Source organism: Sapajus apella, unplaced genomic scaffold (assembly GCF_009761245.1).
Source record: "Sapajus apella isolate SASKATOON/1434 unplaced genomic scaffold, GSC_monkey_1.0 scaffold26, whole genome shotgun sequence".
Lineage (NCBI taxonomy): Eukaryota > Metazoa > Chordata > Mammalia > Primates > Cebidae > Sapajus > Sapajus apella.
The window spans coordinates 14,371,494-14,399,176 of record NW_022436966.1 but is presented as its reverse complement, the minus strand read 5'-3'; the positions used below and the strand labels follow the sequence as shown (position 1 = coordinate 14,399,176).

General features: G+C 39.0%; 1 protein-coding gene across 2 annotated transcripts in view; it reads left to right on the top strand.

Annotated features, from left to right (window-relative positions):
- LOC116560598 overlaps nt 1-27,683 on the top strand; it is a 582,130-nt gene that overhangs the window by 451,298 nt on the left and 103,149 nt on the right. For both annotated transcript variants that reach the window (XM_032292066.1, XM_032292065.1), the window contains exons 4-6: nt 22,277-22,437; nt 26,180-26,261; nt 27,224-27,508. In XM_032292066.1, coding sequence (XP_032147957.1) covers nt 27,335-27,508 — 174 coding nt within the window. In that variant the 5' untranslated portion in view covers nt 22,277-22,437; nt 26,180-26,261; nt 27,224-27,334. The remainder of the gene's footprint in view (nt 1-22,276; nt 22,438-26,179; nt 26,262-27,223; nt 27,509-27,683) is intronic.

Sequence of the window (27,683 nt, the reverse complement as noted above, 5' to 3'; positions counted from 1 at the left end):
ACATCAGGGGTTCAGTAATATTTCTTGTCCTCCTTTTGGATGTCGTAGAGTTTCACTTTTTCTAAACCCTTAAAGTTAACCATGACAGAGTGACTTGTAACAGCCAACAAAATGGCCACAGAGAGGATAGGTTATTTTCAGAAAAAAACTTGTGAGAATCAATGTGAAGTGAACAATTAGCTTCTCTTCTTCCTGCCTGTGAACAGGGAGTCTACAGATAACAGAAGCGTCTTTAGACTGTGTGCCTGAGTGTGTTGAGTGTCTCAGCCCTCACCTTCACCTTACCTCAGATCAGAGATGGACAGGTAGTGCCAGTGAGGGCAGAAAAAAAGAGCTTTGTTGCTTTAAATCCCTGAAATTTTAAGGTTGTCTGTTAGTATTGCAAGCTTGCTCTATATTGATAGATACACTTCTTCCGTTTAGCAGTTCTGGTATTTGAGGATCATTCTGTTGCCTTTATTTTATGACTGTCTGGAATAAAATCCCATTTGATACATGTATGACATATTTTCTAAATATGCAGCAAGTTCCCATCCCATTCCATTGAAGAAAATCTTTCTTAAGATAATTATTCCTATGGTCAGCGTTGCCAACAGCTGCAGAACAATCCAGAACAGGGAGTGAAATCTGCCTCGAGGCCAGAAAGAGAACACTGTGACCCATTCCTTATTCAAGAGTATGTCACACTGGGCCTGTTTGCCATTTTATGTGGCACTGGGTTGTCTGTGATAGAGGCACCAGGAAACATGTTGTAGAAAGCACAGTTACCATCCATTGCTGAGAAAAAGTGGAAGCATTCTTCAAACCTCCCAGCTCCCCACTGAGTTATTGCTATGCCTGAAAGTATCCAAACTGTCCTTGAACTTGCTGCTGTATTCAGCCTTTATCTGAAAGCCTAGACTTACTTGGTGGAGTGAGTTCCAAGGTTTACTGACTAGAATGCAACTGAGTGCGAGTAATCCCTTTTATTGTTTCTGAAGAACGTCTTCCAAAATTCAGGAAATACGCTCTTGTTCTAGTACTTTGATAATTCTGTAGGCTCGAACTCTATAAACTTTTATTTCATGAACCTTCCTGTCCTACCAAAGGAAAAGAATGTATTTTCCATCTGGGGGTTATTTACAAGGATTTTAAAACATTCTGCATAACTCACCAGAATTAAAATATTATCCCATATACTATTTTTAAGTGAATTTTATCCATCAATCCATCTGTTTATCTATGTCAGTGTCTCTTTTTCTGTTTTTGTCCCAGTGTGTGTTCAGATGATATGAGGAATAGCAAGGAGGAAGTAAATGAGAACTGCAGAGAGTAAACAAAATTGCTGTTGTTTGTCCTTAAAACCCTTGTAGTTTCTCCCTCTTCCTAGTCCCTATTCAGGAGAACAGAGAAATGAAGACTGAAGGTTCCAAAGGTCAGCATGATACACTGGGCTCATCGTAGATATTTCGGTGGGAAAACCATTTTGATCTCCTGCCTGCTGATTATAACTCTGGGCTAGGTACAATAGAAAGAACTTGAAATTCTGCAGTAAGATGGTTCCAGCTCCAGCTGTGGAGGCGATTAGGTCATCTGGCTTGTCTAAGCCTCACTTTCCTAGTTTGTACGACTTTTACTCTACTTACCTCATTGAGGTCACCTGAGAGTCCAGTTCAACGCAGACGCATTCCCTTAAAGTGGACTGCTGTAAATGTGCTAAACTGTTTCATTTAGGATTCTTTCAAGCTGCTGGGCAAGTAGAGGTGTAATTTTAGGAAGGGAAGATATTTTCCCAAAAATTTTTTGGAAGGCCCCCGTTGTTCTTCTGCTCTGTCATTTCTCCGTCCCTGACCCTTTTCAGGCAACAGCTCCAAAGAGTCCTAGTGAAGCTTGTCTCCAGCACCAGGTAATTTTTACATCTTTTCCAGCTTCACATGCAAGCAAGCCCCTAAGGAATTCAGTCTCCCCATGCCCCTCGACATACTGTTTGCTGCGTTTATGTGGGAGGTCCCTAAGGTTATACAACCTAGAAGAGCTAATGTCTGAGACAGCAGGAATGGAGCTTCTGGCTTTGCTCAGAGATTGGACTTTTCTGGCATTGGGGGGCCTCGGTGGGAGGGTCCTAATGGCCTGGGAGCAGCAAGGCACTGGAAGAAAAAGAAGGCTTCCAGGCGCTGAGGGCAGGTCAGGGAGCCACCAGAATCTCTTTGCTTCTTTCTCCACAGTGGGACGTATTACTTCACTCCAGCTCCTACTTGTATAGCCAGGGACATATTTTTTTCCATCTGTAAATCAGACAAATGAAATTTAAGGATTTCGAGGGCAGTCCTGAGCACTTGGTTGGTAGTATTTCCTTTGGGCAGGAACTAGCCATTTTCCAACGTATTTTCTGTATACTCAGAAGTTTCCCAAGCGTTACTCTGAGGGCCGTGTAGAAATATACTCTTCTGTCAGGCTTTGGTTTCTGAAGTGTGAATTCCTGTGACTCATGGCTGTCATCTTATTTCTCATTTTTTAAAAAATGAGAATTATGTGGAAGCCAGACCAACTGTCGTGGACTGAATTGGTAAAAGAAAAAGAAATTGGATTCCAGGTGATCCAGTCCTTCCTCTCTGGGAAAGCAGATTGTGGATGAACACATGGGTATAAACGAATCAACATGTATTACCTTTTTATATGTCCTCCCATCACCAGTGTGTTCGGCGTCATAGGAATATAGAAGCTGGAGGGAAGACTTTGTGATCTATCTTCAGATTTAGGTGCACTCTCTGGAGTCACTGCTTAACTAACCTTGCCCTGCCCCGCGCCATCCTTCATCTTTGCAAAGTAAATAAATGGAATCCCTTCAGCCTTTTTTCTTAATTAGCTATCAAAATTTGAGGTGTCACCCAGACTTTGAAGGCCCCTCCGACTCTGTTTTAAGAATGTGGGGGTTGTCTTGTTGCCCTTGGCCAACTCTTCCCCCTCTTCTATCAGTGGTCTAAGATGAATGCAGCCGCACACACATTTCCTGCCTGGCTCCCACCACCAGTTTCAGAGATGGCGGAGCTCCTGGCCTCTGTTTGTATATAGAGCTGTCTGAAATGCATTCGGGATCTCTTGAGGTGAAAAGAGTTATATAAACAGAGAATGTTATTATGGATTCTTACTACAGATGGAAATGACTGGGTATTCTCAAAATAAATAACATTTCACATTTTTATAGATATGTAACATAATATGCATGTGTGTGTGTATTTATATTCTTTCCATCTTGAATACACAGCCTCTCCTTCCTCAGCACTTGGATAAGCCATTCATTTTGCCTCCTGCTTTTTTGATTCTCTTCTTAAGAATTCATTTAATTGTTGCCAGCATTTGGAGAGTTAGGATGAAGCGGTTATAGGCTTCCTGCTAGCTCCCGCCAGATAAGCCCGCCGTGGCTATAGCAGTTAGGAAAGCTGAATGCTGAAAACACTTAAGTTCTGTTTTTCCACTTCCCCTCTACAGAGAGATCAATCGGCTAGTGGCTCAGCATAATTACAAATGGAAGCTTCCTAGAAAAGGTGCCCAGAGTTAGAGGATTCGGTGTAAGGCACCTCGACCCCGAAGTTACTTGTTTAGAAATAGGGATGCCCCCTCCCCTTTTTACTGAATCTGTATATTTATTTTCTTTTAGTTCAAGAGGACATAGCATACCATATCTCATTTACAGTAATCTACTTTCTGTTAAACAAACAAGTGAAGGTAGGTAAGTGAATGATAGGATTTATCACTTTCATAACGGTGCCATCCCCACAAGGAAAATCCCAAGTATTGGGACCCCCATGCCTGGGGTTTGCGGAGAAGAGCAAAGATGCCAAAAGTGTATCCTGAGCCAGTGAAGAGGAAGATTGGCATCCACGAGTCCAGGCAACACAAAGCAGGAAACAGCTGGCTTTGCCAGCTCCACCTGGCTCACTAAAGGACTGGCTGCCATCCTTGGCAATAGCTGGTGGGAGAGACAGACAGAAGCCAACTGCCCCGAGGCTGGCCAGTTCTGGTGGAAAAAGGTGGAGGAAGGAGAAGTAGCTGGGTGAGAAGGCCTCGGGCCCTCAGTATGGTGCTGAGAAAATGACTGACTTGGGGGAATTCAGACCAATTATAGAGTGATCCTTTCACACTCAGCCATCTGGAGATGCCTGTAAGGGGACTGAGCCTATAATTGGGAAGCTAACCTAAATGACAACTTCCAAATTTTAAGGAGATTTGATAAAATGTTAAGCTAAGTTATACTGAGTGCCTACTATGTAAATAGGCTCCTTGATAAGTGCTGTGGTCAGTAATAACAATGGTCATAATGATAGTGATAACAAGATGATGATGATGGTATAGTGCTAAACTTTAATGAGCACTTACTAGGTGCCAGATTGTGTTTTGTGCCTCAGCCCCTTTGATTCTCACAGTCTTCTATAACATAGGCATGACTACTATCATCATCCTTTCAAAATGAGGAAATCAAGACTTAGAGAGTTAAAGTAATGTGCCCGGGATTTTAGAATTAGATGACATTGCTGGAATTTGAACCCAAGCAATTCAACCCTTAATCTCTGTTCTAGAATTGACTCAGAATGAGTCTCAATCCAATGCTTACTTCACTATGCCATCTATATTGCCTCTCTCCAATAAAGTGGGACACATGAAAAGATTACACAAGGTACAGTTACACAGAGGAGGAAGCATATTTAATTTTATGGAAGGAGTTTGTATCAGAGAGAAGGAGCTAACATTTGCTGAGTCCTTATATGTGCCTGTCACTCTACTGAGCACATAGCCTGTATTCTTTCATTTAATCTTTATAAAAACGGAGTCAGGCTTTATGGATGAACAAGAACCATCCAGAGAGACTGTGGATGAGAGGTGACTAGTCCAAGTTGAACAGAGAGTATGTAGAGAGGCCTAGAGCCCTGAAATATTATGGTGTGTTTGGCAGAGCTAAAATCACGTTGGTATAACATGAACATAAAAGATAGTGCAGAAAGGTAGTATATGGTTGTTGGGGAATAGAAGATAGTGGGGACTGGAGATGGGGTTATAAAGATAGGACTGTGATGACGTTCTGAAAGGCCTTGAACCTGGCCCTTGTCCTACAGATAATACACGGGTGGCAGAGCGGAGGGAGAAACAAGTCCAAGTAGAAATTTAACCTCTCAAAAAACCTTGAAAGGCAGAGCTATTATCTCATTTCATTGTAGTCAGTAAGGAAAATTGATGCCCAGATAGAAAGATGAAAGAACTTAGCCAAGATTATGCAGTTTGCAAATGGCAGCGCTGGGCTTCAAACTCACTTCTCTCTGGCGTAAAAACCCACATTTCTTTTACAATCCCAAGATGTATCGCTTTATGTGACTCAGTTCTAGAGATTAGAAAGGAAATGAATAGAAAGAAGGTAGACAGAAAGTGCTCAGCAACTTCAGATCTACTTATCCAAGATTGTCCTTGTATTACCAAAATAAATTGCTTTTTTCTTATAGATTTTTATTAACATTACCAATGTTACCATTGCCACTATGAATTTTGAAAAGGTCAATCAAGAAAGATAATATTGTAAGATGGAGTCACACAGAACATGAAGAAAATGATCAAGTAACAGTTGACCCTCTCCAACTTCTGTTACTAGGAAGGCTGCCACTATTTACATTTAGAAAGCCAGGCTTCCAATAATTGCTGGTGCAGGTCATGCATGCACAGTGATACCCAGTGAGGATAAAAATCTTACTTGCAATTGACTCACTGTCCCAGCACTGAGTTGTCTCTACCCTGAGGAAAGGACCCATTTTTCATATATAGGTACCATGTAGGTAAGCAGAAGCCATCGTCGTGAAAGAAGCATCAATCAATTGGCAGTTCCCATTAAAAGTTTGACCTGGTGTCCGCATTTTACATGAAAAAGCACCCTGTACCCATTGTTTGCATAATTTCCACAATGCTAGCATTTAACTTCGAGTTTTGACACATTCAACCTTTACCCAAATTACTGTTTACCCTTCAAAGCATTTGATATTCATGATTGGTACTTGATTATTTTGTTTGGTTTTGTTTTTGCTTTTATTTTGTCCTAACAAGTGTGAAAAAGGACTGTGGCACAGGAGTCCAGTAATTCACTCTTCTGCTGAATATTTGATAGAACTATGCCATCTTGGTTACTTTCTCAGAATTCCATTTTGCTCAGCTTTGAATTGAGCATAATTATACCTACTAGACACTTCCGAAGTGTCTGACTTGGAGTGATTATTGGGGTGTTATGTAATAAACAGTCAAGATTATACAGGTTCATCTTCACCCAACCTGGCTTAAAGATGCTATCACTCCAGATCCCCCCAAGTGACAGATTTATTACAAGAACAAATAATGAATTATGAATTCAAAATGGGGAAGTGGTAAGGGGCATCTTCCGGTGGCCTGACTCCACACCATCTCCAAACTGTATTTTTTTGCTACCTTTTTTTAAAAACCTTTCTTTGAAGGAAATCCAACTTAGCATCTAGTTTTTTTTTAATCATAATTTTTGTAGTTTATAATAGTTATTTGTTATATTTCTGTTATATATATATAAAGTTATACATTAAAATAGCATTTCATATATATTTAGATTATTTATTAACTATCTACTGGTCTTTGCTCAAACATATGAATACCCTCTCAGTGTGATCTACCCTGACACTCACTATAAAATCCAGTCTTGCCCACGGAACACCTTCTCCCTTTCCTGATTTGCATTTTTCTCTCTTTAGCATCTCTCACCTTCTCATATGCTACATAATTGTTGTTTTGTTCATGTTTTGTTTACTCTCTTTTTTCCACAAGAATGTATGCCCCACGAGGGCAAGGATTTTGTTCTTTTATCTTAGTCGCCTTTTCCTGAGGGCCTACAAGAGTGGCTGGAATTTAGTAGGAGCTCAATGTTGAAGAAATAAAATTATATTATGGTTGCTTTCCCTGCTAATTTCTAGGACCTGAGAGTTTACATATTTTATTTAAAGTTGTCAATAAAATGCTTCTTTTTGGAGAGTTGATACATGCACAGACATAGAGGTCCCAATTAGCATCTCAAAATTTTACTTGGCCCATCATTTATGAAAAGCAAAGTAATTTCCCTCTTGTCCAGAATGATGCATTTTCCCCTGGGATGAGAAGCCTGAAGGTTGCCTCTGCCTATTTCATGAAAAGGAATACAATTTAGAACTATCTCTCCCATCTATAATTTTTCCCACCATATTATTAGATACTTCTAAGATTATAATGTCAATCTGAGATATTGTGTAATGGATAGTAATTAAAGGCTTAAATCTAGATTCAATGCAGTGATGCTGCTCTGAAAGGTGAAGGAAAAACTAAGGTTTGTCTCTTCCAAATCTCTCAATGTGGAAGTGCTTGTTTGTAAATTGTCCACTCTGTATGTATGTACGTGTGTATTTCTTTCTAAATAATGATTATTTGGGACAAGTAAAGATCTTTGATTGTGTCATCTGTGCATAAAATTAGGATGAAAGTAATGGGAGTTTTTTGGTGATTCACTGAATTGTCAGGTGCTAGTTAAACGGCTAAGGCAAAGTCGGGTGACAAAGGTTTTCTTAAATCTTTGTTTCAAAGTAATGTAATGAAAACACAGATAAATTTCAATATGATTGTGTTAAAGAAACATTTAGAAAAACAGCATATAGATGTGTATGGGTCAAATGGGAGAATGGGGAACTTTATTAAAGGGAAATAGAAAATAGTACATATTCAAGATCATGGACAGCTTAATCACATACATATAAATAGAAACAAGCCAGTTTATTTGTTGACTTCTTGCTTTTGTGTTTTATCCTGGAACTCTATTTTGTTTAATTGACAATGGTTTCTATTTCCTTCTCCTTGGGTAACTATTTTTCATTCCCGAGTTTGGGGGTGGGAAGAGGCTTAAAATATCAGTAAGAAAAATAGGAAGAAAGAGGAAACTATCTTTGTCTGCAGGTTATATAACCTGTGTTTATTATTTTATAAGGGATGAAGATATAGCCACTGTAGTATCCAGAAAAAGGGAATCATATTGGTTTGTTCTCGCATGTAGGAAGCATTTCAGGCTAAGCATAGTGAACTTACTGGAGTGCTATCCTCAGCTGATGGAAGCTAAGCTTATGTTGTAAGCAGTGCATATTATTGTATAAAATTTACTGCAAAGGGGAGTGATATGAATAGAGAATGTATACAGTAGCTTACTGCGTGCTAGCAGGTCTTTTCTGGGCTCCTAAATGTTAACTGGATAGTAATGTAAGTTATTACACTCATTAAATTAGGCCACAAACAAGTCAACAGTGATTCAGCAAAATGGCTTTGTTTGTATAGTGCAAGGAAGTCTGATAGATATCCAGTCACACATTTATGGCTAAATGGATGAAGATTTTAACATTACAGCCTAATAAAAACCCCATACTGTGTGATTAAATAAGAGGGAAAGCAGTAAAAAAGAGAACGCGTAATGACGGTAACATGTAGGTCAGTTACAATTTAATTGTCATTGCACTTCATTGCTAACATATCAATTCTCTGCTGCTTAGCTGAGCAGAAAACAACAACTTAACATGTACACTGGGCCTACTGACGAGTCGTCAAACCCCCACTTCCATCACCTGCTTTTGACTACTTCCTTAACAACCACATGAAGTCTTCCTGCTTTAATAGGATAATCTTGCTGAAAGCTCCTGCTGATTGTTTCTTCCTATGCTCAATGCATCAGTGATCAGTAAATTTACTTCACACTCTACATAGATGCTAAAATTAGATTGTTTGCATTACAACTTTCAATACTTCTGCAACAAGAAACACCTGCCTGCAGATTTATATTGTTTTGTTTAATGGTTTAAAATAAAGATAGCCTCACAGTGGTGATACCTTGATGTACTATATCGGAGGCACACAATGGCTGATCATTTTTCTTACTTATCCAATTTGTACTGTATTTCTTGCCATATAAGGTATAGCTTCATTATCATTAATTGCAGCTTTAGAAAAACCGAGGAAGTATTTATTCTTGCCAACTTTGCTGCAATTTTACTTATTCAGTGCAACTAAGAAATGAGGGGGGTAGAAAAGCGCAGTATATTTAACATTTTTTTCCCTGAACCTGGATAATTCACACAGATCTCAAAGGGGCTTTGGCACCTTTTTAAAATGTTAGCTCTAAAGAATTGTCTGCCTAGCATACTTATGCTGATCTATAGTAAAGACTTAACCGAGTACATAACCAAACTATTAATTCAGGTGCCTAAGGTGACATTTTTTATCCAGCTTAGCGTAGTCTATTCCATATAGAATAGAGCACAGCTCTTGGTATAAAAAATGATCCAGCAGAAGCTAGATAACTTTATTAGAATGATTAGAAACATCAACTTTTTTTTTTTCTCATTCCAAATCTCATTTTAATTCAGATTTCTGGGAATCAGGCCCATAGATTCCAAATGTCGCTTGTATGTTCTACTGGTAGATTTTCTTCCCCTTGCACCTCATTTTACCTATTTATATGGAATCATGTGTCATCTAAGGGCAAGAATAAAGGCCTAGAGTTCAAGATCATGGACAAGCAGAGCAAAATCCCCAGGAACAAATCCTGTCTCTAGAATGATATGTAGAGGCAGTCTCCAAGCATTGAGAGTGATTTGGGAAGAGCCTCGTGGTTACCTCCAAGTCTGGCAGTTTATGAATCTCCCAATTCTGATTAAAGGGTCAGAAATGGATAGATACTAATCCAAGATTGTAATAATTAAGAAAACATTATGAGAAAAAAGAGATGAACACAAAGAAGGCACATTTCTTCTTTATTCACTATGGATGGAAATTCTTTCTTTGAGTTCAACCACGGAAAGACCGAAGTAGTACAGTACTTTTGGTTTCCATGGTGCTGCTTATAAAGATTATGCAAAGTGTTTAATGAATAAGTAACTCCTCTTAACACTTTGTAGATGAGACACTTAAAAGATTTGGACAAAAATAACAATGTGAATAAAAAGTTATATGTGCTGGTTTAAATGCCTGCTTATCTGCATATACCCCTGTCTACTCAACTTCACCAGGAAGATGGCTGTCTTCCATTAAGAGTATTCTTTCATATCCTTTCTAATAATGAGTATAGGCCAAATTTGTTCCTCTAGCATGGGCAACTTCCTATCATCTTGGATAATCATGCCTAGTGGAATTGGTAACATTCAGCCTACCTAGAAAACGAACCATAGCAATATGCAAAGATGCTTATCCAGGTGAACGTTCTGCAGATACTCTAGCAAGTGAGGGAGAAAGCTGAGGAAGACCTGTCACGGCAGAACTATCCAATTAGAGTTTTTATTGGTGAGAGTTCTCTTCAGCCTTTTATTTTAATTCATTTGTTGAGTGCCCATATACATTTTTCTCTGTCCCCATGAGAAATAAATTGTAAGTAAAAGACTCATTTTCACAAGTAACATATATTATCTGGGTGTTGACGGGGGGAAATGCATTGATTTTTCCATAAAAATGAGCTTTGGAGATTTACAAGTGCCTGGCCAGCTAAATATAGAAATGTGATAAATTCAAATTCACAACAATGGATTTAACCACATTATTGTCAAAATAATTTATTTAACCATGTATTAACTTATCTGAAAATAGCTGGAAGAAGGACTGGAGAAACCTGAGTTTTCAAGTGTTTTCAGATACTACTTTTGAATCGTATTTACCACTTGTCTGATTTTTAAACCTTGACCAAATAATGCCATGTTCATTTTGTCTTTGAATCAAAGAGAACTTGGAAAATTTCCAAATGACAAACTCTATTCATTGACTGAGAGCATAGATAGATTTATCACCTAGAATATTAACTAGCTTGATTCTTGATACTACTTAGCTGTTTTCAATGGTAAGGCCAATCAGTGTTCTCCAGGGCTATTTTAGATTTGTCTCTCTCAAAGCAGTAGGAGATTAGTGTCTAAGCATGGACTGAGGGAAGCAGAGCCCCAGTATGCATCATGTATGTGTGTGTGTGTGTCTGTGTTTATCTGTGGTGTGGGGGGTGTGTGTGTGTGTGATGCGTGTGACGGTGGTTTGACAGGATGGACTTCTACCTTCTCCAACAGCTGCCTTTTATAAGCTTATCTGAAACACTGACACAATTTTTGGAAGCTCATTAGACTTAAGAGTGATTGCAAATGAAAGAGGATGCACGGTTACTCACTGACATTCATGCCTGCTTTTTAAATCTCATGCTGTATTGTTGCGGATCTTGATTTCACACTCAGATGCTTAACCCCACATTAATATGTGTCTTCTTCCTCAAGATGAACACAGTTGCCTTCCCTGCCTGGTATTATCATTCCCTGCCAACAAAATGGATTGCAGGATATTTAGAGGGAGAAAAAACAACAGAGATGTCTGGAAACTTTAACCATGATTTTTCCATTTATTCCTTAATGCAATACATATTTTTGAGTGCCTACTATGTACAACCCTGTCCCAGCACAGTGTAGATTCTTCTGGAGAGTTAGCTTCTTAAATAAAAAGACAGGTATTTTCATCTCCCTAGGGTCATGCCAGATGTCTATTTCTTTTTATCTTTCCTTATTAAATTATGTTTACCTGAATACATCAGGTTCATTTCACCTAGACAGGATGTCCCATTAAACATGACAAGTAGAAGGTTGCAAGATTAATGCCCTCCTTGAGCTTGAATTAGTGTGTCAGCATCTTTCCAGACCTGGGACCAGAGTATACAGGAAGTATTCCATAATGGACTTTAGCCTCTAACTGAACTGCTCTAATATTATTCCTATAACAAGACTACTTTTAAAGAGCCTCATTATTGGCTTCATTAGATATGTTACTTGCATCAGTGGCTCTAGTTACATGTATAATATAGGAGAGGTTAACATAGCGTATTTTTTATGTATTATATGGCATACAGCTTGAAGTAGCCAAAAGGTTTATGGCGATGTAATTGGTAGTTAGTGTGAAATTTGTAAGACAAATAGACAATATCTAAGGTAACCCCTCTAATCCTCATCTTTCAGTTTTTTACAGCCACCAAAGGGCCTCATTAAAACAGCAGTCAGCACCTTTGTGAAAAGATACAGTGCTTAAAGTGCCCAAATGTGACAGAAAATCTGCATTTTGTAAATCTGACACCTTTGATAGATTATACAGTGTGAAGCCATTTCTTCTAAGCATTATGATAACGCTTAAGGTTCTCTTCTGAATCCAACTTCGCTATATTCACCAGCTATAACAATGTGAAAAAGAGCCAATTGAATAAAATGAAGCTTAGAAGGTGAAGAGGAACCTTTTTCTATGCCACAAAGCTCTTTGCAGGCAAAGGGGCTGGAACGCAGTTGTTGGCATTTCCAAGGACCACTTAATCTTGGGGGTAACATTCCTTTAAATATGAGGATGCTGCTTATGAATACACCAGCATTTGTGTACAACAACATGTAGGCTTTCAGGACAGAAGAATAGTAGTTTTATTTTCTACATAGGAAAGATTACTGACTTTTCTTCTTCTTTTTTTAACACATTAATGTTTTATGAGGGTGCCCAGGCTAAGGGAATTAATGAAAACCTTACTCTTCATTTCACAAAAAGACCCTATGAAATCTGAGACTTCAGAATGAGGAGGTCCAATGCAAATGATGTAAAACCAAGAAAATCTTCTAATTTAGTTCTAGGTAGCTGCCAGATCAGAGCAGGACAAATGAAAATGACACCATGAATTGTAGAAGCATGACTGCAGTGATCTTAAGAAAAGACTGCCTCCCCTCAAGCGCTCACCATACCTTCCCCCAAGCCAGAAGTGTTTGGCGTGGCCCCTTTCACTCTGAGTCTCATCCCCAAGGCCTCATTCAGAAAGATTTGTATGGACAGCTGACAACAAAGGTGGAAACTCCAATTGTAGGGTCTATAGGAGAAATAGTCTTTAGACGTTCTGTTATATGTAAATGGACATTTTCACTATGGCCTCTTGGAAGAAGGAAGGTATAGAACAAAACTTCAATATGATTTCATCTCTGTATTGGCCCTGGATTTGAAAATGTTTACTAATTATGATTGGACCAAAATGGAAAGATGACCTCTCTTGAGCCCTTTGTGTCTGCCTGTGATTGAGAACTGTTCTTGTATGTATATATTTCCAGAAATTCTAACAGAAGTAGAAAAGCCCATTCCCCACTCTTCCAAGCTTTTCATCTTCTGATCAAATGATATTAAAATGAAGTCTTTGGTTTTAAAACTTCTAGAAAGATGACCAGACCATTTTGGTCTGTATGGTTTATGTATTTTATGATGAGTCTAAATTTCTGCTTAACATAGTAGTGGAGTATCTTTATTAAAAATTGAAAAGTAGGAAAGATGACTAAAAAGCATTTGGTGTTATTTATGTTTTTAACCCATGGCATAATAGAGTGTTATTTGTAAGCAGCTGTAATTCAAATGAAAGAAAATATACCTGACCATTGTTTATATTTTAATATTGAAGTCTTCGAGGACAGATTGATAATCAAATTTAAACGTGCCAAGGTAATTGCCTCTTTCTTGTCAGATATACATAACCATATATACCTACTGAAATTTCCTTTTCAGTATTTTATGTATACTCATTTTGAATCTATTTTCTAAAAGAGTTATTTTTTTTTCTTCATGTGATAAAAGAAACCAGTTTTCATTTAAATGTTCCCATTTAGGTATTTGCAATTATTAATAATACAGCTTACAAAAGGAAACATTTCAATGACAGGAACCTTGAAACAAATCCTTGAGAATTTGGAATGGCTATTGCTTTCTCTTACAATAATCTGGGGCCAGTCACCACTTTTGTTGAATTCAGTGTGTGGTTTCGTGTGTGTGTGTGTGTGTGTGTGTGTGTGTGTGTGTGTGCGCCTGTGTGTGTGTGTTTGAGGGTCAAAGCTATTAAATTTTAGTCAGTTGCTAGAGGGAGTGGCAGGCCTCTTGACTGAGAAATCTACTTGAAATTACTCTTTGGGAGAAAAAAAAAGATAGAAAATTGCCTCATCAGACCCATCTTTCAACCAACAAATCCTGTGACTCTCACTGTTCTTAATTGTTGACCTCTACCATCTGTGTCATGCAATGTGGTAGGAACTCTCCCTTCAAATAAAGATCCATGCTACCTCATCAGAATGTACTTGTTAAAAGTGATAATGGTTCACAATCGGTACTTAGACATGTGAAATACAATATCCCCTTTTAAAATGTGGAGGTTTCAGGCCTAAATTAATACCTTGGCTTGTAAGTCATTACATTATCTGAAAATCGTTTGATATGAAGGAGAAATATCTGTGAGATGCTTTTGTTATCCAAAGGGTTTGAATTGCTGAATTTATTTAATTTGGGAAAGGGAAGTTATTGTGTGATATCTATGGCTAATTGCTGAGAATCATTTAGCCTTTAAAAAGCTGCCTTTACATATATGGCACCAGCACCGGAAAATGTATTTTAGGAAGTTATATTTTTTTTCATCAAGTAAACAAAAAACATTTGAAATATAGCTCGCATTATATTCGTAGAATTGGACTTTAAAAAATCACAACCTTATCCAGTGAATTCTGTGAGTGTACGTGGCTTGCCTTGCCCTGCAAAATGAACTTAAATGGGCATTGTGAATAGAATATGTGGGTTTAAAATTCAGTAGATTATTCACATCTGTTAGGTGAGAATTAAAGAGAGCTGAAATAATGTATTCTTATGTTTTAGAGCTATAACTGCCAAAGGCTACTGACTAGTAAGTATCAACATCTGTGTTACTTCTCCTTTAGATTTCCTGATTCGATGTGTCTAAACATTTCATTTACTGCTGGAATTTTTAAAAGTAGTTTTAAGCCTCTGTTTGATGTACTAATTCATTGAAAGATATTATTAGCAAATATTAGTTAAGGGATTATATGTACAATTAGCCCAAAATAACATTAACCGAATGTTGTGATTCATATTATTGAAAGGACGTCAGACTCTTGAAATGGTAAATAATGGAATAAAAATAAATAAAGGTACCTGTATTTTGACAGTGATATTCCACCTCTGGTTTCCCCATGCGCAAGCGTAAACACACACACTCTCTCTCCCTCTCTCTCTCACACACAATCATTCAAATGCCTTTTCTTTCTCTGACAAAAATATTCATTAAAAACATTTCACTGTGCTGCCTTTTAATATAGCACGGGCATTCAACCTGCGCGGGAAGCTTCCTGGAACCGCACAAATACTGTGTAATTATCTGGTGGCTCCCTGCTGGCTGCTGCATATTCCAAGCACAAAGTGAGCAGCGCATTTCTAGAGCCTGACTCCTGTCTTCATTGTCCCTGCTTGGAATATGAAGCCTCACTTCATTATAGTAGACCTGATCAAACTTGATAGATTTAGCCATTATTCTTGACTGTGTCAACTTTCCACAGTTTCCCCCCCTCTTGGGCTCTTTTGTTTTGCCACCCAGGGAATGCAGAATATTCTGAGTCTAGGCTTCTCTCTTTCTCGTGTCTTCTTCTCTTTCTTCCCTCCCTCTCTCTCTGGGCTCTCTTAATCCCCCTCCTTCTCCCTCCACCCCATTTCTTTCACTATCTTGCCCACTCTTTCTCTCCCCCCTCCCACCCAAACAAACCAAGGATTCAACAAATAATGTTCTTCCCACATCATGTGATTCAAGGAAAATAAGGCTGCAATTTTTCTCTCAATTGTCCTCTTTGGTTTTGAGTTTTCAGTTACTATAAAAGAATTCTGCAGCAATGTTGACACACAAGGCAGAAATTCTTTGAAAATCCTTTTATATTTCCTGTTAGTAGCACAGTAACTTTTGCTCTATGATGTTGTGATGGTTGTTTTTTTATTGTTGTTTTGTTTTTTTTTTTTTTTTGGTCTGTTTTATGACAACTTTCAAGGAGCACTTCAGAGTTCATATTTTCAAGGATCATCCATGTCAGTGTATCTTATCAAATTTTATAAATGCCATAGTACATTTTCTTTGCAAAAGGCATTAGATCATTCTCTAGGCAAATACAGATGTTGATACAACTGGTTTAGCATAACAGATTGCTTGTAGTTTTTGAGAGTTGCTGTGCAACAATAGAGAATTATATCATAGCATTAACAGAATTTTAAAGTATCAGAAAAATAATGCAACCCACATAACCATAATTAGGACCACACTGATCCCTCAAACTGTCATGAAACAAGTTAACCGACATGTCACGAATTGTTACTGAACTTAAAATACATAAGGTCAATTTATCATTACCCTAGTTAATGAATATTTTGTGGTGAGATTTAATTCCTTGAGTTTTAATTTATCTCTGTTGCATATATAGCCCTTGGGTGGATCTGGAATGCTGTTTAAAAGTTAAAAAATAATGCTTATGTTAAAGTCTGCTTATTAAGTGCAAATAATTAGTACAGTAAAAACTTAAGGGCCTTAGAAAGTCCTCTCACTCTCAAGAGCATCTCCAGACCCCAAACCACTCCCAATCCTTTTCGATTTTTATTTTTTGAAAGCAAAAGCCAGACTCCGAACATGGTGCTTTTCAACAAGTTTGCTCACAGGATTCTTATTGTAGCTTCTACTTTTATGCCACAGAAATAAGGTAAGATGCCAGTATGGCATGAATTTAATATTATCCTGCTTAAATTTAAAATAAAATAATTATTTTTTAGAGTGGCATTTTCAGTCACACCAAAACCTTCACAGCATCTTAAAATGTAAATTGCCATGAAACAACACAAAGGAGAAAGAGAAGATTTTGAAGGCAATCGCACTGATCACTTAATTCAGTAGCTGCATATCCACTTGGCATAAGGTAATTAGAGTGCCACATTGCTGTAAAGACAGAAAGCTTAGGGTCCCATTCTGACTCACCCAGACGATAATACATGATTAGAAGTCAGTGACAGATCACAACTGCTGAATGACCCACCAAGGTCTTATCAAGGGCAAATCGCATAATTAGCATGCACTTCGCTGGCAAAGGAGTACAGTGCTATTGTTCCCGCACAATCAAATTAGCCCCGCCAATGAGGTCAGTGTTCTGTGACCTTAGAGACATTTTATGTCTTATTCCCTCTCCTTGTCTCTCACATACACACATGCAATATGCACACACGCGCACACACTTAAACTGAACCTAAGTTCTGTGGACACTCCACACATGTTTTATAGAGGCATTTTTGAAGTACACTCTATTGACTCTTTAGTTCATCATATGTGGAATGAGGAAACTAGCTAATGTAGCCTGACCCTGGGGAACACATATGTAATGGAGCTACTTTAACATAAATTCAAGCCTCTAGTGAGGCTCCCATCTCACATTATTTGCTCTTAATACATCTGCAGCATCCCATGTGAACTAATGAAGTCTTAATTCAAGCTTCAGATCTCTCCTTCCTTTTGGCAATTAAAATGACCCAGCCGATTGTCCACTCTGCCTCCATCCTATCTACATTTTCCTCAAGCATTATGCATTTCTGTGACCCTAACCTTCTTTCAGAAAGGGCAAAGTTTAGAAAATGGCTGAGGCCCCTTATAGCTCCAGAGCATTCTTGTGGCCAGAGTACCCCCTACTGTGTCACTGACGGCCCACTGAGTCCATCTGTCATAGGGCCAGAGGCCTCCGCTGCTGGGTGACATGTTGGTCTGTGGTCTGCTAAGTGGACATCTTCTTTTCATTTTCAGCAATGTGGGGAGTCCGGGAAGAGCCCTTCAGTGAAACAATGTGACTGACTAGCAAGGTGCCTGCTTTATTTTCCAGCTTAAAAGTCACTTTTCCATTTGTTCTACACACTTCATCATGTGTTCACTGCACAGGAGAGGTCGGCTGGCACTCAGCCCTGAGCAGCAGCATATGTTACCCTCGCCCTGCCATGTCCATCATTCCACTGTGCTCTCCCTGAACCGGGTATCACCATTGCCCACACTCCTGGATTCCATGCTGCTGGCATTACCTGTCTCCATACTTTCTGTTGATGCTTTTAAAGACGTGTACATCCTATCAAATTAAAGCCAAGTTTGAGTGCTCTAAAGAGGATAATGAAGATATTTTGTTCTCTTAAGTGCTAAATAATTTCAAGTTTTCATTCTCAGAATCTTGCCCAAACATGACTCACAATTTACTACTATTAAGATAAGGCTCACGTGAGCTGAGATTTCATGACATTTTCAGAAACATGTAGTCCAAATTTTAGTGCTAATGAGAAGTCTAGGGAATATTGATTTGTATAAAAGGGAGGGGTTCTGGCTTGAGGCTATTGTTCAGGGAGTGGGGGCTGCCTGAGGTATGGGAAGCTTTGGATTTGTGGTACAATCAAGAAGCAATGGACTGAATTGAATATCAGATGACTTGGGTCTAGCCCTGGCTTTGAACTTGGCCAAGGCTTTTTTAAATTCTTGGCCTGGATGTCTCCATCTGCAAAATGATTAGACTTGGCAAGAGGCTTTCTCTGATCTCTCCCAGCAATAACATTCTGTATTTCTAAAACATGTACGAAAACTTTGACCAGTTCATCTGGTCGTATGTACTAATAAGTTACCATCTTCAATGTTTGCATGTCATAGCTCTGACCATTGTAACTAATAGCAATGTTGCAGATAGTGGATGCAGACCTTGGAAATGTAACACCACAAGGAAGAGAGGGATGCCAGTGTATCTCTTGTTTACAAGATTTCATCTTCTCCCACCCTTGACACATATACCTTCTATAATTAAACACTAAGGAAAGGGAGAAGCCAATGAAAGCACAGCTGAACTTATGTTTAAATAATATGTTTCCAAAGTGTCACTGAGCAGGCAAGTTTATCTTTGAGCCAATTAAATAATTCTAGCTCCACTTTGGCCTCTTTTGTAATTGGTGTATTTGGTGACACACGTTAATAGGCAATGCATGTTTACAGCTGTGTCGTGGTGCTCCCATGCGTCCAAACATATTTTTTGAGTAAAATGAAAGATTTTGATTGACTTCTATTTTCTGAAGCTGAACTCTGGATACTTTAAGAGAAGGAGATTTAAATTAGAGTTTAGTAGGATAGGGTCCACCCTAAGAATTTATTTCTAAAGTATATTTGATCTATTATAAATGCCTTGGATGTTTGTGCTATATGCAGAGATAAAACTTTTCTTCTCGTATAGCACAAAGATAATTTCTAAAGGTCTTGTTGATTGTGCAAACACAGGGATGTTTCCCTTCAATGAGAATTAATACTGTCTGTCTATAGAATGGCAGCAGTATTCAGTATGCCACAAAAGTTCCTGAAAGCATCATATTTATAATGATTGTAATAAGCGATTCCATCCTCCTGGTATTTAGCCTTCATGGTAACTTCTTTTTGATGAAAAAATATAGAGAATTATGCACAAAGGAGCAGTTTTTATACTTGTAATGGAAATATTAAAAAGAGACCCATTTTTACAAATTGTCTATCTAATAGAGATTTTACAGCATCTGTAAAATATAGACACTGCATCTTGCAGCACTGTTTCTGCTGTTAGGGTGTGTGCTGGTTTGTATAAGGTGTATATTTTCATATATGTTCTCTGGGTACATTATATGTATTACATATAAATATAAATCATGGTACCTAAAGTCTCCAGGGAAGCCCCCCACCCCTTAGTCATCCAGTGCAAACCATGAAAGTCCCCTAACAAACAGGATTAAAATTCACTCCTTTCAACCATCCTAGGCATTTATTCCTTCCTTTTCATTGAGCTACATTTGTCTGATTTAACAAGATAAGATTTGAGTGCTGATGCAGCCCGTTGTTAATGTAGCAGCCGCATCCACCATACCATCGACACTCGGCATCAGAGGAATGCATAAATCAGGTATTCAAAAAAAATTAGATATGCAGCACACCAGTTTTATAGTCCCAGCCTCAGAAATTGAAATGGCCCAGATTAATGTATTATATCTTACACACTGTCCGAGTGAATCAACTTTAATATATTGAACAGATTCGCAGAACAAGACTTTGTTATCTAAGGAGCACTCGGAAGAAGGAATTGACCTGAGGATTTGATTTGGTTCAGGTAGTTCATGTTGTACAGCGGCATTTGAATAGTTTCACATAAAAATAAAATTTGTATTAGAAATATTTCACATCATTTCTGGGCTCATCCACATGGCAGCTTTGCAGAGGGCCAGTATTATAGAAACAATGTCCAGCCAAGATATGATTTTAACCTTTGCTTCTGACATGGCAAAACAATATAATTGTAATTTTAATGCAAGCTGCTGTTTTTCAGCAAGGCAGCTTGTACAGGCTGACTTTAACTAGTTTGGATTTTGACTGGAAATGAAATGCCCATTGAATTGCTCATACAATAGAAGTACCACAATTTGTAGCGTTCCATTCCCAAAGGCTCAGTCGGGGCTGAAGCCGCTCTGTGAAGAAGCTGCTTTTTATACTGTTGGATGCCTTTCCAGGAAAGGACTAGCCTGGAAGCAATGCAAGGTTGTGAGGACAGTGGCTCTTTTCTTTGCCAGGCTGGGATAGCCATGACCAGGAAATAGTTTTGGGATTTGAACTCAGAGATGATGTGATCTTTCCCCTGATTGCCTAGAATAGAGGAAGGATGGGGAAGAAGAGCAAACATTGAAGTCTAGAGAGAAAGAGTCTGCATTTGGAGAATACATGCCAAAGTGTTTCATTCTTCTACACTTCTTTTTGCTGTTTTAAATACAGCCACATTCTAGACGGCCCTCTTTGTGTAACTGCAAGACCTGCAAGACTGTGCTCTCTTCCCAGGGTAACAATGATGGAGCCTGAAATCATATCTTATACTTATTGGCAGTGTCAGCTGTGTGATCCACGACAGACTATAAGCTCCACCCTACCCAGAGGTGGCATTCTACTTAATGCATTTGATAGAACAAATGCTAGCAGTAGTGATGTTTTTCTCGTTGAACTCAGAAAATCTTTGTTGTTTCTAAAGTGTTTGGAATGAGAGAAATAGGCAGAGACAGACAATAAACGTAAAGACAGTAAATAGACACAAAACTGGTCAAACACTAGTTCCTGGTACATTTACATGCAAGGTAAACAAGAAGTCAAAAAAAAAAAAAAAAAGCACACTCCATCTTCAGGATGATACTACAGCCCTTGGTGGTGAAGATTCTTTTGCCTATTTTTTTTTACCCAATTAGTTTCGCCTGTTTTTCATACCTTTCATTTATGCTAATTTTTAACTAAAAAGCGTGCTTTGGTTCATTCAGCCAACCTCATAGGGAGATGGCTATCGCCCCCAGTTTTTCTGTGGTTGGTGGAACTGTACGTGAACATGTCTGACATCAGAAATCTGATTATGCTTTTACAACTGTTTCTGCTTCTGTTTTCACCTGCCCAGTTCTCCCTTTTCAGATGTCAATACTGGTGTTTTAATTGACTGGTAACCTAAACTTCAGCCCTCTTTAATTTCTCCCCTGTCAACCCAACCAGGCCAGGACCCACCGATGGAAGAGGGAAGCTTGTCCCTTCAGGGTCCTGGACTTGGAAACCATCTGATGGCCCCTCTGAGGACACAGGTCAAGGCCCAAGACTGTCTTTGAGCAGGGCAAGGGTCAGCAGGGACAAGGGACCCACGTGTCACTTGCCATATCATTGCAGACACTGGGATTCATCTCTCTCCCTGCATCTTACATTACCCCTTATCCCAGTGTTTTTCTGTTAGTATTTTGGGGTACTGATTTAAGTCTCTTTTTCCCAAGAGAACTCAAAGCTCTTTAAAACTGTCTTTTTCATATATTCCTCATTTTTAGCACAGTGCCTGGCACATAATACAATTTCACTAGAAATTAGTGGAACTCGCATATTCATTCATTCAGTGAATGTTTTTGAATGCTGCCTCTGTGTCAGGCACTGTTCTAAGCCCCAGGGATACAGCGGTGAACATAACAAAGCCCCTACTCTCACAGCACTTACACTTTAGGGTGGGAAACAGATATTGGCAAACAAACAGGTGTTAAATAAGCCATATGAAATTACCAATATTTGACCAGATGAGATCTAGAAAAATAGCAATTTCATATGGTCTGACCTAATACACAGCATGTCATGTGGAGATAATGAACATATCAGTGCAGTCGTGGTGTTTGACAACATTCTCTGAGCCGTGTTACGATTTGAAAGGTTCCAGCTCGAGCTTATTCTACTTTCACATAATAAAATTGTCCAAAAATCAACAGGATAAAAAATGGAGCACCATTAGTCAGATAAAATATCATAGTTGCTCTCATGACTATTGAAACAACAATCATGGCATCCTGTTATGTGTATGTTTCTCTACAGAGTTGGTGTGGCAGAGCCAGACTTTTTCTGTATTTGAGGGTCTCAGCATATCCTCAGAGTCCTGGAGAACCTGTGCCAAGTACCTGTGTGACCAACAGGATTCTTATTGAGCCATAGTGACCCTTCTCCCTCATGACTTTAGGCCCTTCACCATGGCTCTGGTAAGTAAAGCTGCCATTCTGGGATGAGTGATTTGGAGGCTGGCAAACCAAAGGAAATGAGACCACACAACGTGTTTCCCCACCTCCTTGCCCAAGCTGAGGAATGAATGGCAGTGTCTGTAATGATATGGCAAGTGGCATGTGGGTCCCTTGTCCCCGCTGACCCTTGCCCTGCCCAGAGACTATCTTGGGCCTTGACCTATGTCCTCAGAGGGGCCATCGATGGTTTCCAAGTCCAGGACCCTGAGGGGGACAAGCTTCCCTCTTGCAGGCACATTTGGTGCATTATCTCTCACAGCTTGTTCTTATAATACTCAGCTGTGACAGCACAGTCTCTGAGCATGCATAGGAAGGTGTCAAAAAAGTGCTAACATTTCTGCTTGTTCCGATCATTAATTTTCTCAAAGAAATACTAAATAAAATGACATTTTTAAAAAGCCCTCCTACACTGCCATTTCTAAAGTTTTATTTTAAATGTTCTGCCCTCAAATGGCTTTTTCCCCTTCCACTTAGAATTATTTTTCCAGATTAAAGTTCATAGCTCTTTTATAAAATATATATGATAAATATTTTTGCATACTTTAAAAAATTATATAACAAACAGTGATGCTTGGGAGCTTTTTCTGGAATTATAAAGGATTTTTTTAGGAAAGTCCAAAGCAAAGGAGAGCAGAGGGAAGCTGCTGCAGAAGGGAAAATGATGCTTTCTGCCCCTCTGTGATCCTGGGGTTGGTAGATGGCTTTTCATCTCTAGCTCACTGGAACTGACTGAAGACCAAGGTCATATGTCTCACTTGGAACATCTCTGCAGTGGCTGGTACAGGGCTCTGTGCACAGGGTAGGCTAGAATGGCATTTATAGAGAAATCATCTCACCGGCCCCTTATTAAGCACAAGCAATGTGCTAGATCTCACCAGACCCTACATTAGGAAATTATTCTACCCATTTTACAAATAGGCAAACTGAGACCCAGAGGGTTCACTGGCTAAGATTATACTGCTAACAAGTGACAGAGTCAAGATCCAAACCCAGGTCTTCACCTCTAAAGTCTGTGATCTCTCTACTCTATTGCTATGCTTCTGACATGGTACAGTTCTCAAGAAAGGGTAACGTTCAAACAGTTCAGCAAAAGAATGCGTTTGGCATTAGGAAGTGGCTGAGGTATTCAGGTCAAATTAAAATCCATTGTATGTATATTCTAGGTTTGTTAATGTTCACTTCCCCCCTTTTCCAAAAAACTTGAGCCTTCCTGAGACGTCTATCCTTGACCCCACATACCCTAACGTCTGACATCAGGAGACCCTCATAGTAAACTGCACGATGGATAAGAACTGCTCTCCTGCAACACGACCTCCTACCCTTGTCCAACAGACAACTCTGAGAGATCCACAAATATCTTTCAGCAGTCATAGGACATTCTGTTCATTAAAGTAAAAATAAAGTGGCTCCAACCCCCAGTTTATAGATTTCCCCAAGGTTTCTGGAGACTTGGAAACAGGAAATGCTGTATTCTCCCAGGCACCTCTAACTCTAAATTCTTGCTTTCTCTGAACTCTCTCCACAATGCTCGGCTATGCTAATGAGTACTGTCATCATTCTCTCAAGCACCACAAAATTGAGTTATTACACATAATATGCATTTATTGACAATGTCCCAGTAGGGAGAGGGATTACAGCACAGAAGAGAAAACAACTTTAAATTGACCATGTGCTATTGCTGCTTTTACAGTCCCTTGAACATTCTCATTGCAGGGTGTGTCCTCCCTGGGACTGAGTCCCTGTCCATTAATCTGGGGCTTGTTCTTCCTGCTGTCATCTTTTTACTGCATCTGTTCTCCGCTCACATCTCCAGCCTTACTCCAGTTCTCCAAGCCTACCAGAGGAAAACTGAAAATTCCTGTAATGTTATTCTGCAGAGTGACTTAAGACCACGTTTTCCTATTTCATACTTTGCACAGGCCTCTAATTCTATATAACTAAAAAGACCCACTCACTGGTTATCTTCAACCATCAAACATCTACTGAGACAGTATCAGGAGCTTTCCTGGAAAGCACAGGGTGCTCCCATCATCTCCTTTTGTACATCACATCTTGCCCCTCATACTGACTCTGATTTTGTACTACTAGTATGATTTGGATTGAACACATTCCAGGAGTCAACTAGCAGCTGACTTCTTTCTCTCCTCTACTTTCTCCACTCTTTCCACATGTTTGGTTGATGTTTTTCTGACTCCAGAAATCATGTTTGGGGAATCCTTGAAGCCATTACTCTGTAGGGACTGAGGGCTAATCTTTGAATCAATGTGCTGGGCTTCTGGTTTGTTTTCTCTTTCCTAAGCTACCTCGTGATACAAATGTCACATGGACGTGAGCCTAAGTCACTTCTTTCCCTCCAGAACGAGACTTGATTTGGTTGTAACTCACAAACAAATATGCCATCTCCAGTGTCTTAACTAATCTGTAAGGCAACTATACAATGAACCTTCTGAATAGTGATAATTTAAATGGCTACTACATATTAAATATTTTCTAAGTGCAAAGTACCATGTCTAACATATATCATGTAAGCTTTATCAAGCAATGTGTCATAGAAATTGTTAGCCCATTTTACAGGTGAAGAAACTGAGGCGCCAAGAGTTTCATAGCTTGCACAAAGTTACAGAATTAAAAAGAAGAAACAAAGATTGTAATTTGAGACTTTTTGTTTCTGGTGTACAAGTTCTTAACCATTCCATTTTTATCACTTGTCCCACAGGTGATATATAGATATATACTTCAATTTCCATGTAATTCCATTACATTTGCTTACATGTAATCTAAGCAAATGAGCCCATGGCTATAGGTCAATAATGGACAAATTCACCAGTCCACTAAAGCCAAGTAAAGGGAAATAAAGGTGCCACAGAATTGAGCTTTTTTTTTTTTTTTACTATAGTTAATCTTATCTTTGATTTAATTATTTACATTCCTGGAACAGCCTCTTATATTCACTTAATTATCTAGCTTCATCAGAACATCTTATAACAATTTATTGCCTATTTGTCCCCCCTTTGTTTCTCACTGGAAATTTCTTTCCACATATCCTAGCCTGGAGATCACCAAATGAGTCAATTTTTCTAAAGTCTATCAAGCACTGGGATCATGTCTGTGACAACTAGTTATGGGTAGTTGATTTTATGGTGCTTTTAAAGGATGATGTTTGGGATCATTATTCAGAATGCTCTTTTGTTGGTTATCTTACCTAGTTAGAATGTTTTAGGTGTGCTTACTTGAACAGCATGGTCCTTTTATGTCCCTCCTTTAAAAATGGTGCTCTGCTGGTGTGAGGCCTGGTGAGTCATCAGCGCATGGTACTGGAGAACCACACTTTAATGAAAGCAAGCTGTTTGTGGGCTCCTGAAGGACCTCTTACCCTCAGGCTTGCAGTTACCATGAGACTTCACAGAGGCCACTAAGAGAGCCCTTATTTCCTAAACACCTTCAAGAAAGTGGGGTACAAGGATCTAAAAGAGACTAAGAAACTCAGCAACATTCTCAGAGCTGGTCTAAACGACACCAACATTTATTTTTTTAAGTTAAAGTGGAAAACAGTCAATCAATCATCTAAATGTGTTGACTTTCAACATCTAGATACTTTCAACATTGGTCTCATGGGAACAAAGCTGTAGTATTTTCTTGACCAGTGTTCCAAATATGGTGGAGTGACCTGGATATTCTGGAGATGTTTTTGCCTTTCTTTCAGATGGTGAAAAAATTATCTTAAGCTTGGAATTAAGTGATGAAAGGGACCTTGGAAATTATCAACTCTAAGCACTTCTTAACAGGTGAGGATATGACGTGGCCAATCTTAGTCCCGTTGCTAATTCCAGAGGCAGGAGTGAAAACAAAGTTCTTCTGCTTCCAGCTGCATCTTCATACAGCTATGTCATCCTGTATTTTCTTTTGTAAGGACAAAGAAAAGTGGCAGCTGGAATATTCCATCTTTGACATTAGATTTTTCTCTTTCCAAATATAGACACGATTATGCCTGCATAGGTAAGAGGTACAACACACATTGGGCCATCGTCATGATTCTCCAGTATATAGGATGAATACATCTTATGTGCAAAGCTCCAGACAAGGCCTGAGAAAATATGAAAAGCTAGAAGACACCACCCCACACTTTACCTAATGGCAGTGCCATTGGAAACAATCACTTGTGCCAACCTCGTAGTTCAGAGAAAATAACACGGCCTAAAGAAAATCAGGCCCTGAGTCAAATGTGTTCAGCCTTCCCTGAAAATCAACTTTTTCCTGAGAATGTGTATGTAAAGGAATTTTAAGAATATTTGAAGAATGCAAATAATTATATTTTCTTAGCGTAGTTAAGGAAAGGATGTGTTTATGGGAGGAAGAGTGGGTGTGCAGTGGCTGCTCTAACAAGTATGGTCCCCCCAATGTATATTTAATAGGATAAGGATGGTTTTCTTGAAGTTAATGGCATAGAGTTATGATTAAAGTATATGTGATATGAGGGATGTAGGAAAGTCCAACAAATAAGAACGCATGGGCAAGCTCATAAAAGAAGACAAGACTAATTGTATTAATGTGGTTATTTTTGTTTTTAAGAAAGTCCTGAAGGATTCACATTTTAGAAGATTTGCTTCCAAAGATGCCATAGTCTTCTAAAATCATACTCTAAAAATCAATGTAAATGTAAATGTTCATTTCTAATATGAAAAAAATTAATCAAACATTTGTTGCTATTTCATAGATCCAGGCTTTATTATATGCCCTTCGTTTATAGGAAAATTGAAAGCAGTTAAGAACCTGCCCCCTGCCGTGCTGAGTTGGAGTTCTTGGTGCCTGGGTGAGTCCCCAAGGCCACTGGTCTTCAGATCTTTCTTACTTGAGAAGAATGCCTCCACCTCCTGGCTCTCCCACCAGTGGTACTGCCACCACCACACACCAGCGTACAACACAGATTGCTGCCCAGCTCCTTGGAGAGGGGCCAGTGCATTTGTCAGGAATTGAAAAGTTTTGGAGCCAGTTCGAGGACTTTCTGGTACACAAAGTGTTGGCTGGAAGCATGGTGAGTATTAAATGGGATGTTAATTTTCATGAATATTTTCCCCATGGTTGTAGCTTGTGGTCATTGAGCAATTTAGCAATCACCATGTGGTCTGTTGGACACACAGCCTGGGTGAAGTTCAAGAAATTAGAAGCCAGTCAGTGGGGACAAGGCCAGAGCTCAAATTCATGTGTTT